Source organism: Spermophilus citellus, assembly GCF_964194105.1.
Source record: "Spermophilus citellus genome assembly, chromosome: 8".
Lineage (NCBI taxonomy): Eukaryota > Metazoa > Chordata > Mammalia > Rodentia > Sciuridae > Spermophilus > Spermophilus citellus.
The window spans coordinates 111,567,780-111,579,889 of NC_138189.1; the positions used below are offsets into that span (position 1 = coordinate 111,567,780).

Here is a 12,110-nt window from a genome sequence, read left to right on the forward strand (position 1 = left end):
AGTAGACCTGGGCAGTAGATGCTCAGTAAATATTTCTTGGCTGAGCTTGGAATGCTTTAGCCAATAGTGTCTCTTGGTTGACAGCTGTTTATTAAATAAATTCATGAAACATCAGAAATCACATATACACACACACAATAATCTGCATTTAAACTTTAATTTTCATACAGAACCAAAGTAACATGTAGATTAATCTCTACTCACAAAGGAAAAAACCACCAAGCTGCACTTGAGTAGGACTAGGATATTTATCAACCCATTCCAGTGTTTAATCTTAGCACTCCATTAATAGATACCTACCTATATTTCTACTGAAGTGATAAAATGTAATGCATTTTAGCAATATATATATATATATATATATATATATATATATATATATATATACACATTTCCCTTGAAATTAAAGACTCTCTAGGAATAACTTCCACCCTGTTCCTTTATGCCTTAAAATATAAAGGAACAAGATAAATGAGATAGTCAGACCAATCCTGAAGGTAGAACATCTGCAGGGTGAGTGTAGAATCTTCAATAATTTGATGCCATGAAATAAGGGGTATTGTTCTGAATTAGGAGAGTTAAAGGTCATAACCAGATGAAATGTATATATTCTGGAAGGGATCCTGCTTTGTCCTGTAAAGGACATTTTTGGAACAGATGAAAAAATATGAATTAGGTAGCAGATGAGGATGTATTGTTAGAAAGGTAGAAATAGGACCAGGGTATAAAATAGCATGTATTGCAGGATCACTTTAGTAAAATTTATTTATCTGTATGGAAAAATATCTTACACATTAAGGTATTAACAGTAGTGGCCCCTGAGTGTTAGGAATACGGTGTTATGTCATTTTTCAAGTTTCTACATTCATCTTTCATAATAACAAACAAGTTGTTTTGGATTAAAAAGAAATTTTAGGTTAAGAAATTAATTTTGGAATGCTGATAAAGTTGTGCCTTTATGTTCAAAAGAAAATAGTTTTGTTTCCTTTAACTAGGTAACTTGGGCAGATTTCTACTGGGACATTTGCAGTACTACACTTTTGGTCCTCAAACCTGACTTGTTGGACGCCCATCCCAGGCTATTGGCATTGCAGAAGAAAGTCCAAGCCATTCCTGCCATTGCAGACTGGATCCAAAGGAGGCCCCAAACTAAACTCTAGCTGATATGTGCCATCCTGAGGTTTTCATGTTCACTGCCATCTTTCCATGAGATAAGACAGATAATTCACAAACTCCCCCCCACCTCTGCCATGACTTTCATCTTTCAGGTCATATTCTTGAAAAAGAATTAGCATCTTTTTTTTTTTTAGAAAACTTAATACAATTTTTAATTGAGAAAGTCTTTCACAATACATGTAGACTTTGCTTAGCACTGGTTCCAACATACATGAATGCTTCAGTCAAAGAATATCAGTTGCTCAAATAATAGTCTGGATTTCAGTTAGCATAATATACTGAGTAGTTGCATGATATAAAAACTTTGTAGCTAGCTCTTCAGTCCACAAATCACTGCATTAATGATGGGTGCACATAATAATCAATCAATCATTTAAATGACTGGCTACTGTACATCTGTTATTCACACACAGACAGCAAGGCATAGTATAGTTGTATTGCATGCTTGTTTCTCAGTGATAAATCCATTTGACATCTTACAAAAATGGATAATCAAAAGGGAACCCACCAACACAAACTATGGACTTTGGGCAATGGTGTGTCAATGTATAAAAAATGTAGGGGAGGAGGTTGTGCATGTATAGGAACGGGGAATGTATGGAAATTCTTTCTGCTCAATTTTTCTGTGAACCTAAAACTGCTTTAAAAACAAAGTCTGTTAGCCAGCTTTCTGTCACTGTGAAAAAAGATTTATTTTGGTTCACATTTTCAATGGTTTTATTCCATGAATGGGATAAAACCCTATTTTTTTAGCCTGCAAAATATTATGGTAGGGGGGGCATGTGATAGAGCAAAGTTGGCTTACCTCATAGCAGCCAGGAAGTAGGGGTTATAGGGAGGGAGAGGAGTGGTCCTAAAAACCCTATCAAGTGCATGACCCAAGGACCTAACTTCCTAACTATGCACCACTCCCAAGAGTGCCACAGGCTGGCAACCAAGCCTCCAACATATGAGCTTTTGATGGAGATTCCAGATCCAAACTATAGTAGTCTGTAAAAACAAAGAACAATACAGAACAGTAATTTACCTAGAAAGAACAATAAAATGCTTGAGGCTGATAACTTAGGAGTATGACAATTTGCTAAAACATAAAAAATTCTTGCTGTAAATTACACAAAGAGATGGTACTGTTCAACCTATTCAGTAATTTTTAAATAAAACTCTTAATTCTCAATGTCTCTAATGTCATATATTAAATATTGATTTTATTTTTTCACTTACTTAGACACTCATTACCATTATAAGAATGTTTTTAATATGACAAAAAATTTTAAAGGTCATGGATAATTATAATTTTTCCAAATCATTATTAGGGTTGTTTTGTACTATTTCTACTTGTAGTCACTTTTAAAATTCTACTCTACCATGGAATGCAAGAACTGCCTATATAAACAAGTTATTTAAATAGGATGTTTCAAATAAGAATACCTTTAGATTATCTCCTAGGAATTCATTTTCAATTATACTGTTCCAACCTTAAACTTTAATTCATGTTAATATTACAAATTTTAGGTTGTTTGTTTAGTATCTCACATTACAAATAGACTAATGATATTGATGCCCTAATACTTTTTAAGTGCAGATGAAAAAGAAATAGACAAGAAAATGAGGAAGGTGTACAGAAGATAGAAGAGCTCAGCTAGGAATGATGTTATTTAAGGAGCTTCTTTCCTACAAAAAAATGTATTATGAAATTTGAAAACATTAAGTATTGCACACAAAAATGAAGAGTATTTGGCAAATACCTTGGGATCCAATTTTTTCATTAGTGACTGACAACAGGTAAATAAAGACACAAAAGAATATCATTTCAAAGTCTGATATTGTATAAAATATCCCTTTAAGCAGTCTAAAGGAAAAATACTTTTAATAACAACAAAAATTTTGGATAAAGTAACTTTCTTCTTATGTGCCACCACTTTCCTCCACATTATTATATTTTCACTAGCTTTAGTGGAAATAGAACTTAGTAAAAGTGACAAATACAATGCTCATGCAAAATTACGAAAACTCAAAATGGTCTTATGTGTTTAAGTGATTCACAAAGTAAAAAATGCAATCACAGGGCTGGGGTTGTAGCTCAGTGGTTGAGTGCTGACCTCATATGCGTAAGGCACTAGGTTTGATCCTCAGTACCACATACAAAAATAAATAAATAAAGATATTGGGTCCATTTACAACTTTAAAAGTAAATTTAAAAAAATGCAACCATAGCTTTAAATCATCTTTCTGCACTGAAAGTCATAATAGTCCATTATGCCATCCCGCACTCAAGTATTTTTTACAGAGAAAGATGGAGGATGTGGGTGTGAATCAGAGCAAAAGTTGAATTGCTTATTATATCAGAAAAAAAAACCACTCATACACTTGGGGAAGTGTTAAAATAAATCAATTTCATGAATCCACCATTAGACCCAGTTATCCCCCTCCTTGGCATATACCCAAAGGAGTATAATCAGTATAATATAGTAACGCAGCCACATCAATGTTCATAGCAGCTCAATTCACAATAGCTAAGCTATGGAACCAACCCAGGTGTCCTTCAACAGATGAATGGATAAAGAAAATGTGGTACATATATACAATGGAATATTACTCAGCCATAAAGAATGAAATTATGGCATTAGGCAGTAAATGAATGGAACTGGAGACTCTCCTACTAAGTGAAATAAGCCAATCCCCCAAAGCCAAAGATTGAATGTTCTCTCTGATACGTGGATGCTGACTCACAATAGATGGGTAGGGGGAATGAAGGTTCACCAGATTGGATGGGGTCGGGGGGGGGGGCTGTTTATGGGTAGGGAGAGGAGATGGGAATGGGAAAGACAGTAGAATGAACTGGAATAACTTTCCTTTGTCCATATATGAACGCAAGACATAACTCCACATCATATACAACGACAAAAATGAGAAATTATACTCTGTATGTATGATATGCCAAAACACATTCTACTATCATGTATAATTAAAAAGAATAAAAAGTTAAAAAAATCAATTCCATTATTTATGGGCTACTTAGGGGTTGCCCACATGAAAACCAAATCTGATATCCCTCTTCACTGTTAAATAATACTAACTAGTAGAAACAGTAATATAACAATATATGCATCTATTGCCATCAACTTGTAAGTCTATGGGGGCCCAAATAATCATGAAAACACTTGAGGCATTTTGTGTGAGTTGTATTTAAAAAATGGTCAAGATACTTCTCTGACCGGGGATGATGATGCACGCCTATAATACCAGTGGCTGGGGAGGCTGAGACAGGAGGATCTCGAGTTCAAAGCCAGCCTCAGCAATGGCGAGGCACTAAGCAACTCAGTGAGAACCTGTCTCTAAATAAAATGCAAAATAGGGATGTAGCTCAGTGGTCGAGTGCCCCTGGGTTCAATCTCCTGTACCAAAAAAAAGATACTACTCTGATATCATTTGCTCAGATGATGCATTATGATGTTAACTGATGCGACCCCAATAAAGGGACAATTGAGAATACATCCTAAGTAATAAATCTCAGTTTATTGGCAGACGAGATAATATTAAGAACATAAGATGATTTCATTTGTGCTCAATATTATATATATTTTTAAAGGTAAAGTGAAAGGGTTAGAAACTATGAAAAAGGGTGTGAAAATACAAATTAGGATCACAAATATTTTTATTAAGCCCAAAACATAATAAAACATTACAGGGAGAACCCAACTACATTTCATTAGGGATAAAAATATGGATATAACAACAATAACAACAACTACTACCACTACTACTACAATAAAACAGTCAATTGCTGAAGACACATTAATACAGAAAAATTATGAGAAATGCATTATAAGACTTTAAAATGTAATATTCTCAACAACTGGACTAAGTGATTTGGGTACTGTGATGCAGGAGGAGGTAGTATTAACATTTGTAGATTCCTTTTAGCCCTATAATGCTAAAATATATTCAGTATATTCAATACACCTTCAAGACTGAGTAAGTCTACTAAATCACAAGTTTTCAGAGTCCGTGATATCTAAAGAATGACTATAAGAGTTTTATTCAACTGAATCCAAAGGGTTTATCTAGCATTTTAGCAAGTTAGGATATATTGAAAAGTATGATCTCCAATAATTAACAAATATTTGATTTATAAATAAGTTTATTTATAATGATATTTACATAATAAAAACAAAACACATGAAACTCACAAGTTATACAAAGAAACTGATGTATAATAAAAACAGCAATATAGACTGACAGGCAAAAATTTAAAGAAAGATTTAATAAAGAGTTAAATATCAAATAGACAACTTCTTCTAAATTTCACTTTGTCACCCACACTGAATTGGAATTGAACAATGGCTCTCTTCAGACGGTCCTGTGCTGGAAATTCTGGAAACTGATAAATTATATTTTGATAAGAGTTTAAAGTTAATAACCTATTTCCATGCAGTACCTAATGCTGCCTTAAATAAAGTCACATCCAGTCTTCTTTAAAGTAAAATAGCTTTAAGGTTAATCTGTTCTGACAGGCAAGAAAAATGTCACCAACATTTTGCTGATATGTGGAGATATGGCAGGAAGAAACTATTTAAAGAGGAAGAGAACTGGAGCAGAAGTGACTGGGCAACAGTTTCAAGAGAAGCAAAAGCCAGGAAGGGAAATCAATGAAAACATGCACAAGAATAAGCGGAGTTAATAAGCACGATTAGTGCAGTTGGGAGATGAACAGAAGGAATTAATCCATGGAGCAAGATTAGGGCTTCTTTAGTTACTATTCACTGGAAAACAACTTAGTGCCTAGCCAAACAAATTTGTTTTAACAGAAGTACTGAGAGGACCTGGGGGATATTAGTATATGGAATGCCACCTTTAAATTCAGGTTGAGTTCTTGTTGACATTGGTGAACATCTGCTTCAAATAGCAATAAAATGAAAGCTATATAACCTATACAGCTGTATTCTTTAAACTAACATAATAAAAAAGAACTTCAAATGAGACAGGCAAAAACTAGACATAAACATTGTCAAATAAGGCACATGTAAAAATCTACACACATTATCCAGTGAAAGACAATATATATATATTTGGAGGTAGAAATAATTACAAAAATACTGACATTTCTAAAGCATTAGCATATTTGTTACAAACAATCACCAACTAATCCCCATTCAGAAAACTGCTTTGTAAAATGATGATTCAATATTTTCAGGACTACATTTTGTGGCTTTTTATGAAAATTCAGGTGAGTATCTGGAGAATTCAGTTAGTGGCAAAAAAGTTGTCCATACCTATGAGAAATGCAATATGGAAATTATAAAAAGTTACAAATGTTCATAAACCCCATGGTCATCATAATGTAAATGTCCTTGAGTGCACCAAGTTGATATTTCCTCATCAATTAGGAATTCAAAATTCTTACTTCACAGGCCCATGGACGTTTTTAATAATGTGGCTATATCTGCTGGCATGCTCCCTTCATCACCTGCAGGTCAGAAAGTGGCATTGAAAGCTTTATAAAAACATCTTATAACATACATTCTATTTTTCTTTCATTCATTTGTTGTTGTTATTATTATTATTATTATTTTGTGGAACTGTGGATTGAACCCAGAGGCTTTCTACCATTGAGCTACATCCCCAGTTCTTTTTATTTTTAATTTTGACACAGGGTATTGCTAATTTACTCACAATGGCCTCCAACTTGCAATCCTCCTGCCTCAGCCTCCTCTGTAGAAGGGTTTACATCATTTTTTTCCTTTGGTAAACTGCTATTCATCTTTCAATGCTCAGTTTGCTTCAGTGCCATTCCATTAAAAACCTTAGCTAACCAATACATACATATGGGCTAGCTCCTCTCTATATATTACCAACATAATAACCTAAGGTTATGTTTCTGTTTTGATATATAGATACATAAAGATATATAAATATAAAAACAGTCTGTGTCATGTCTAATTTATATAGCACATGGTACTTCTCACATATAAACTCAGAATTCACCCATATTCCTGCTTCCTTTCTTTCAAGTTCATCCAGAGACTTGAAAATCGCCCATGAAAACAAAATGATATTTATCTGAAATTAATTGATAGAATCCTAGCAGAAATCCACGAAGAGAAAGAAAGGAGACTCTTCTAAAAATTTAAAGATACTAAGTACATGTATAACAAAATACAAAGTGTGAACTTTGGATTCTGGTTTCTTTTTTAAAAAAAAGTTACTAGGAGAAAATCAGATGTGGATAATATATGATAGAATCTGGAAATCACTGTTGACTAGTATTTCACAGAAAAATGGTATTGTGACAACTTAAGAGGAATTTGCAGAAATCCTGAGATTAAACTGCTATGTTTACAACTGATTTTATAATGGTTCAGAAGGTAGAAAAGGTAGATGAAGCAAACTACAAATATCAAAACTGTTAAGTAACTATACCTTCATGTATGCTTTCAATATTGTTTTATAAAATTTTCTATAATAAAAAATTTAAAAAGGTTGAAAATTTTTGAATATAATTAAACACTTTCTTAAAAGAAAAAATATCTTTTAAATTAGTGGTATTCCAATTAGCATACAGCAGAATTACCTGAAAGGCTTGATATACCATTGACTATTTTAAAAAATTCTTAATTGTAAATGGACACAATACTTTTATTCTATTTTACTTTATTTATTTTTATGTGATGCTGAGGATTGAATTCAGTGCCTGCCATGTGCTAGGCAGGTGCTCTACCACTGAGCCACAACCCCAGCCCTACACTATTGACTATTGGGCTTCATTTCCAGAGTTTCTAAGTATAGGATGGGACTTGGGAATATGCATATGAATTGGCAATATCCCAGGTGATGCTGGGGATACAGCTCTGTTTGTTGTTTGCCTAGCATGCACAAGGCCCTGAGTTCAATCCTAGAACACCTCCACTCAAATAAAAAAACAAAAAAATAAAAAACCCAAGTGATGCTCCTTCCGCTGCTGATCCAAAGAATGCACTTTGGGAACTACTAAGGCAAGCTCTAGAAACAAAATCTAATAAGCATATTTGAAAGAAATCAGGGTCATTATCTGACCTTTCACAACTTCACACAAGGGTATACAGATTACACATACAATTACAAATGTACCTTTTTGTTTACAGAGAAAAGGGACCTCACTGTTAAGAGATGAAAGGAAGGGTATATATGCACTTTCATCAATTCAGGGTCAAAATAATTTAAAATGAAACCAGATACACAGATGAAGCAAAAATTATTAGAATTAATAAAGTAAATGAAAGAAATTCTATCTTTAGTCTATGAGTTAGGAAAAACACAAACACTAGCTTTAACAAGACAAAAGGTGAAAACCTCCTATAGAAGGAAAGAGTGTTAAGGGTGCAGGGTGGTTGGTTTCTTCACACCTAAACCTTATAAAGTCAATGGCCTGAAATAGCTGAAATAATTTGCTATTCTAACAGACATCTGAAGAGAAAAACGGGCCAGATTTTCGACTCATCAAATTTATAATAAAAGCAAGTAACTGGAAGTGATTAAATAAACATTCCCTCTGCTCTCACCTGAAATATCACCTAAATACCATGGGGAAAAAAGTGTGTGATAGGTGGAATGAAACAAAAAAGAAAACAGAAGGAGTGCTGTCAACAAATTTTGGAAACGAAAAGCAGATGGGAAGAATAGAAACTTTCTTTTAGCAAATTACACAAAGCAAAAGTTGAAGGGTTTGCAGGGAGGAAATGCAAAGCTTCTTCTAACCCAAAATCTCCACCCTCAAAACTCATGAAATGGGGGTGATGGGAAACCAGATGAAGCTAAAAACAGGGTAAGGGGGTAAGACATCCAAAGCTTGCCCAACAGATCCAGCCATTTACCCATGAGGTACGAAATGGAAGGTTTGTTCTTAGAAGAATTTGAATCTGAGGAACTCTGGACTTGGGACAACAGAGATAAGTGAAGCTGCACTGCAACAGTAAAATTAACTGTTTAAATAAGAAGACAACCCTCCCTTCTCCCTTCCTCTCAGCTCTGAGAATGCATTAAGTTGGCTCATTCTACCTTTCCCCACCATTGTCACTTCCTAAGAGATTGGAGAATAGCCCTCTGGTGAAATGAACTAGCCCACGAGTAAAGACCTATAGTCAAAGATAGTTAAATCCCTAAATAATTACTTAGTATGGTTCTATTTCAAAACTTATTGCTAGGATTAAATCCACATATCTGGGTATTTGCTATACTACTGAGAGAGAATTTAACTGTTGTACTAAATATAAAAAGCTGCCCTAACAAAAATAATTAGGGAAAAACATTGAACTAATGGAATCTACCTTATGTGTCAATGCTATTGTTATTTGTCGGATAACCTAAAATCAGCAAGTTGCTACATCCAAATCATAGTAATGATGATAATAGTTCAAGTTATAATCATACTCATTATCCTCACTCTTAAAGGTATAATTCAGTAGTTCCTTTTCTCAAATGTTTTCTAAGGCCTCATCCCCAAGCTCCCAGAGCAACCTAAAATAAATAATATGCAAGTAGGACAAGTATTAATTTGATCATACAAAATTCCATTTCTCTGAAAAAAGATTAAAATGCACTAATCTCTACATAGTAAATAGAAACTAACACACTACTGGGTTATAACAAATATTCAATTGAAGTTTGCTGAACTGGCATGAACCATTATCAGTATTTGGAATGTCTTATTATAATAATGAAAAACTGCTTATTTCCAATTATATTTAACATTTAGAAAAGCAAGGTACAGAAAAGTACATGCCAACTTATGCAAAAAGAATATACTTTTTTATTTTTAAAATTTTAATTAATGAACAGCAATCATATTCATTAGTGCAGGCCTAGGTATACGTTTTTATTTCTATATTCATCAAATAGCTTGTAACATACTCAAAAAAGCGGGGGGGGGGGGCGGGCTGAGTTCGGGATTTCAGAGGGGGAAGGAAGCAGTACAGTCCCATCCCCCACAAGGGACACTCCACTAAGGCAATCAGCGGCCACCATCTTGGAGAGCTGAAGTATCCACCGCCACTCTCCGACAGATTGCAACAACAAAACAGGTCTGTCTCTCTCAGCTCAGCCCCCATACATAGGGGGATTTCGCATAAAATCTCTCCTATCCTTTCCGGGGGAGGGAGTATCACAGTGAGCCTGCATAAAGACTAAGGGGAAAATAGAGGCACCTGACCTTCAACCCCCCCTCCCATCAGCAGCCAAAACAAAACCTGTCTAGCCAGCGCTGGGGGAGGGGCAAGCAGAAAAAATCAAAACCATAGAGTGCCGGGGATCCCAAAAGCCAACTGTGTGACCCCGGAGATCCAGGCTGTCTGATTCCCGCGGCCTGCCCCGCGGCTACAGAAGGCGTGGCGCCGCAGAGAAGGGACTAACTAGTAAGCAGGGAGATAAGTGGCTGCGACAACACGGTGGAATCCCGCCAGCCAAGCCCGCACTGACCCCTGGGCTGAGTTCGGGATTTCAGACGGGGAAGGAAGCGGTACAGTCCCATCCCCCACAAGGGAAACAAAACAATAGAGTGCCGGGGTTCCCAATAGCCACCCTCCACACCCAACAAACGGCAGGCCCAGAGTACAGTTTGAACTGCCGAGAACCATCACTCAGGGGAAATCTGGTCTAGCAGGAGAAACCAAGACAAGCAGGAGAAACCAGGGGACTAGAGGCAAGGCCCTTTCGACTGGGCGGCTGTAAACTGCAGGCCCGCCGGCGACAGTTCACCCACTGCCCGCGTAACTGGGCGGTAGGAGAACGCCCGCCCGCTGGCGACTGATCACCTGCCCGTGGCCTGTGATACTGGGCGGCTGGAGACGGCCCGCCTGCCGCGACTGGGAGCTGAAACCAAACAGAGACAGTCCAGTCACACCCCCCCCATTAGGACACCCCGGCAAGGAGACGGGGGCCCGTAATAGCAGAGTAGTGTCATCACTGGAGCTCGGACATCGGAATTCCTTCCCAGCGGAATCCACGTTAGCAGGCATAGTTTAACAACACAAAGGAGAGACATCAGAGTAATACAGAAACAAAACAAATCTATAGAAGAGAACAGAAACACGACAATCAAATAGAGCTGGAAAGTAACATGGACAACATGAGAAAACAAGGGAAAAAAGGATTACAAACAATGCAAGACAACTCAGTTCTACAGGAGGACATAGAAACATCAGAAACAGGGATAGGGAAAGAACTCAAGGCATACCTAACTCGAATGGAAAGGAATATTGGAGAAGACATGAGACAGCAAGTCAAAGAAATAAAAGTATATTTTGAAAAATGAATTAAACAAACAAATTCAAATGGCAAAGAACGAGCTCTACCAGGAGATAGAGATCTTAAAAAAAAATCAAATAATCATCCCAGAATTGCAGGAAACTATAAACCAAATGAAAAACTCAAACGAGAATATTACAAATAGACTTGATCAAGTAGAAGTCAGAACATCAGATAATGAAGACAAGGTTTATCAACTTGAAAAGAATATAGTCAACACAGAAGAGATGCTTAAATCCCACGAGCAATCTATTCAAGAGATACGGGATGTCATAAAAAAAACAAATTTGAGAGTCATAGGGATAGAAGAAGGCACAGAGATTCAAACCAAAGGAATGGACAGCATATTAAATGAAATAATTCTAGAAAACTTCCCAGAGATGAAAGATGAAATGGATTGCCAAATCCTGGAAGCCTACAGGACCCCAAACATTCAAAACCATAACAGACCAACTCCAAGACATATAATTATGAAGATAGCCAACATACAGAACAAGGAGAGAATATTAAAAGCTACGAGAGAAAAGAGGCAGATTACATTCAGGGGCAAACCAATTAGGTTAACGACGGATTTCTCATCTCAGACTTTGAAAGCGAGAAGATCCTGGAACAATGTATTTCAAACGCTGAAAAATAATGGATTCCAACCAAGAATA

At 36.0% G+C, this 12,110-nt stretch overlaps 2 protein-coding genes across 7 annotated transcripts in view; one reads left to right on the forward strand and one right to left on the reverse strand.

The window, feature by feature from the left end:
* Positions 1-2,357, forward strand: part of HPGDS (hematopoietic prostaglandin D synthase) — a 90,111-nt gene extending 87,754 nt beyond the window's left edge. For all 3 annotated transcript variants that reach the window (XM_081303663.1, XM_081303664.1, XM_081303665.1), the window contains one exon: positions 996-2,357. In XM_081303663.1, the coding sequence (XP_081159789.1) occupies positions 996-1,160 (165 nt within the window). In that variant the 3' untranslated portion in view covers positions 1,161-2,357. The remainder of the gene's footprint in view (positions 1-995) is intronic.
* A 1,660-nt stretch (positions 2,358-4,017) lies between these two features.
* SMARCAD1 (SNF2 related chromatin remodeling ATPase with DExD box 1) overlaps positions 4,018-12,110 on the reverse strand; it is an 88,292-nt gene continuing 80,199 nt past the window's right edge. For all 4 annotated transcript variants that reach the window (XM_081303647.1, XM_081303648.1, XM_081303649.1 and 1 more), the window contains exon 24: positions 4,018-6,643. In XM_081303647.1, coding sequence (XP_081159773.1) covers positions 6,582-6,643 — 62 coding nt within the window. In that variant the 3' untranslated portion in view covers positions 4,018-6,581. The remainder of the gene's footprint in view (positions 6,644-12,110) is intronic.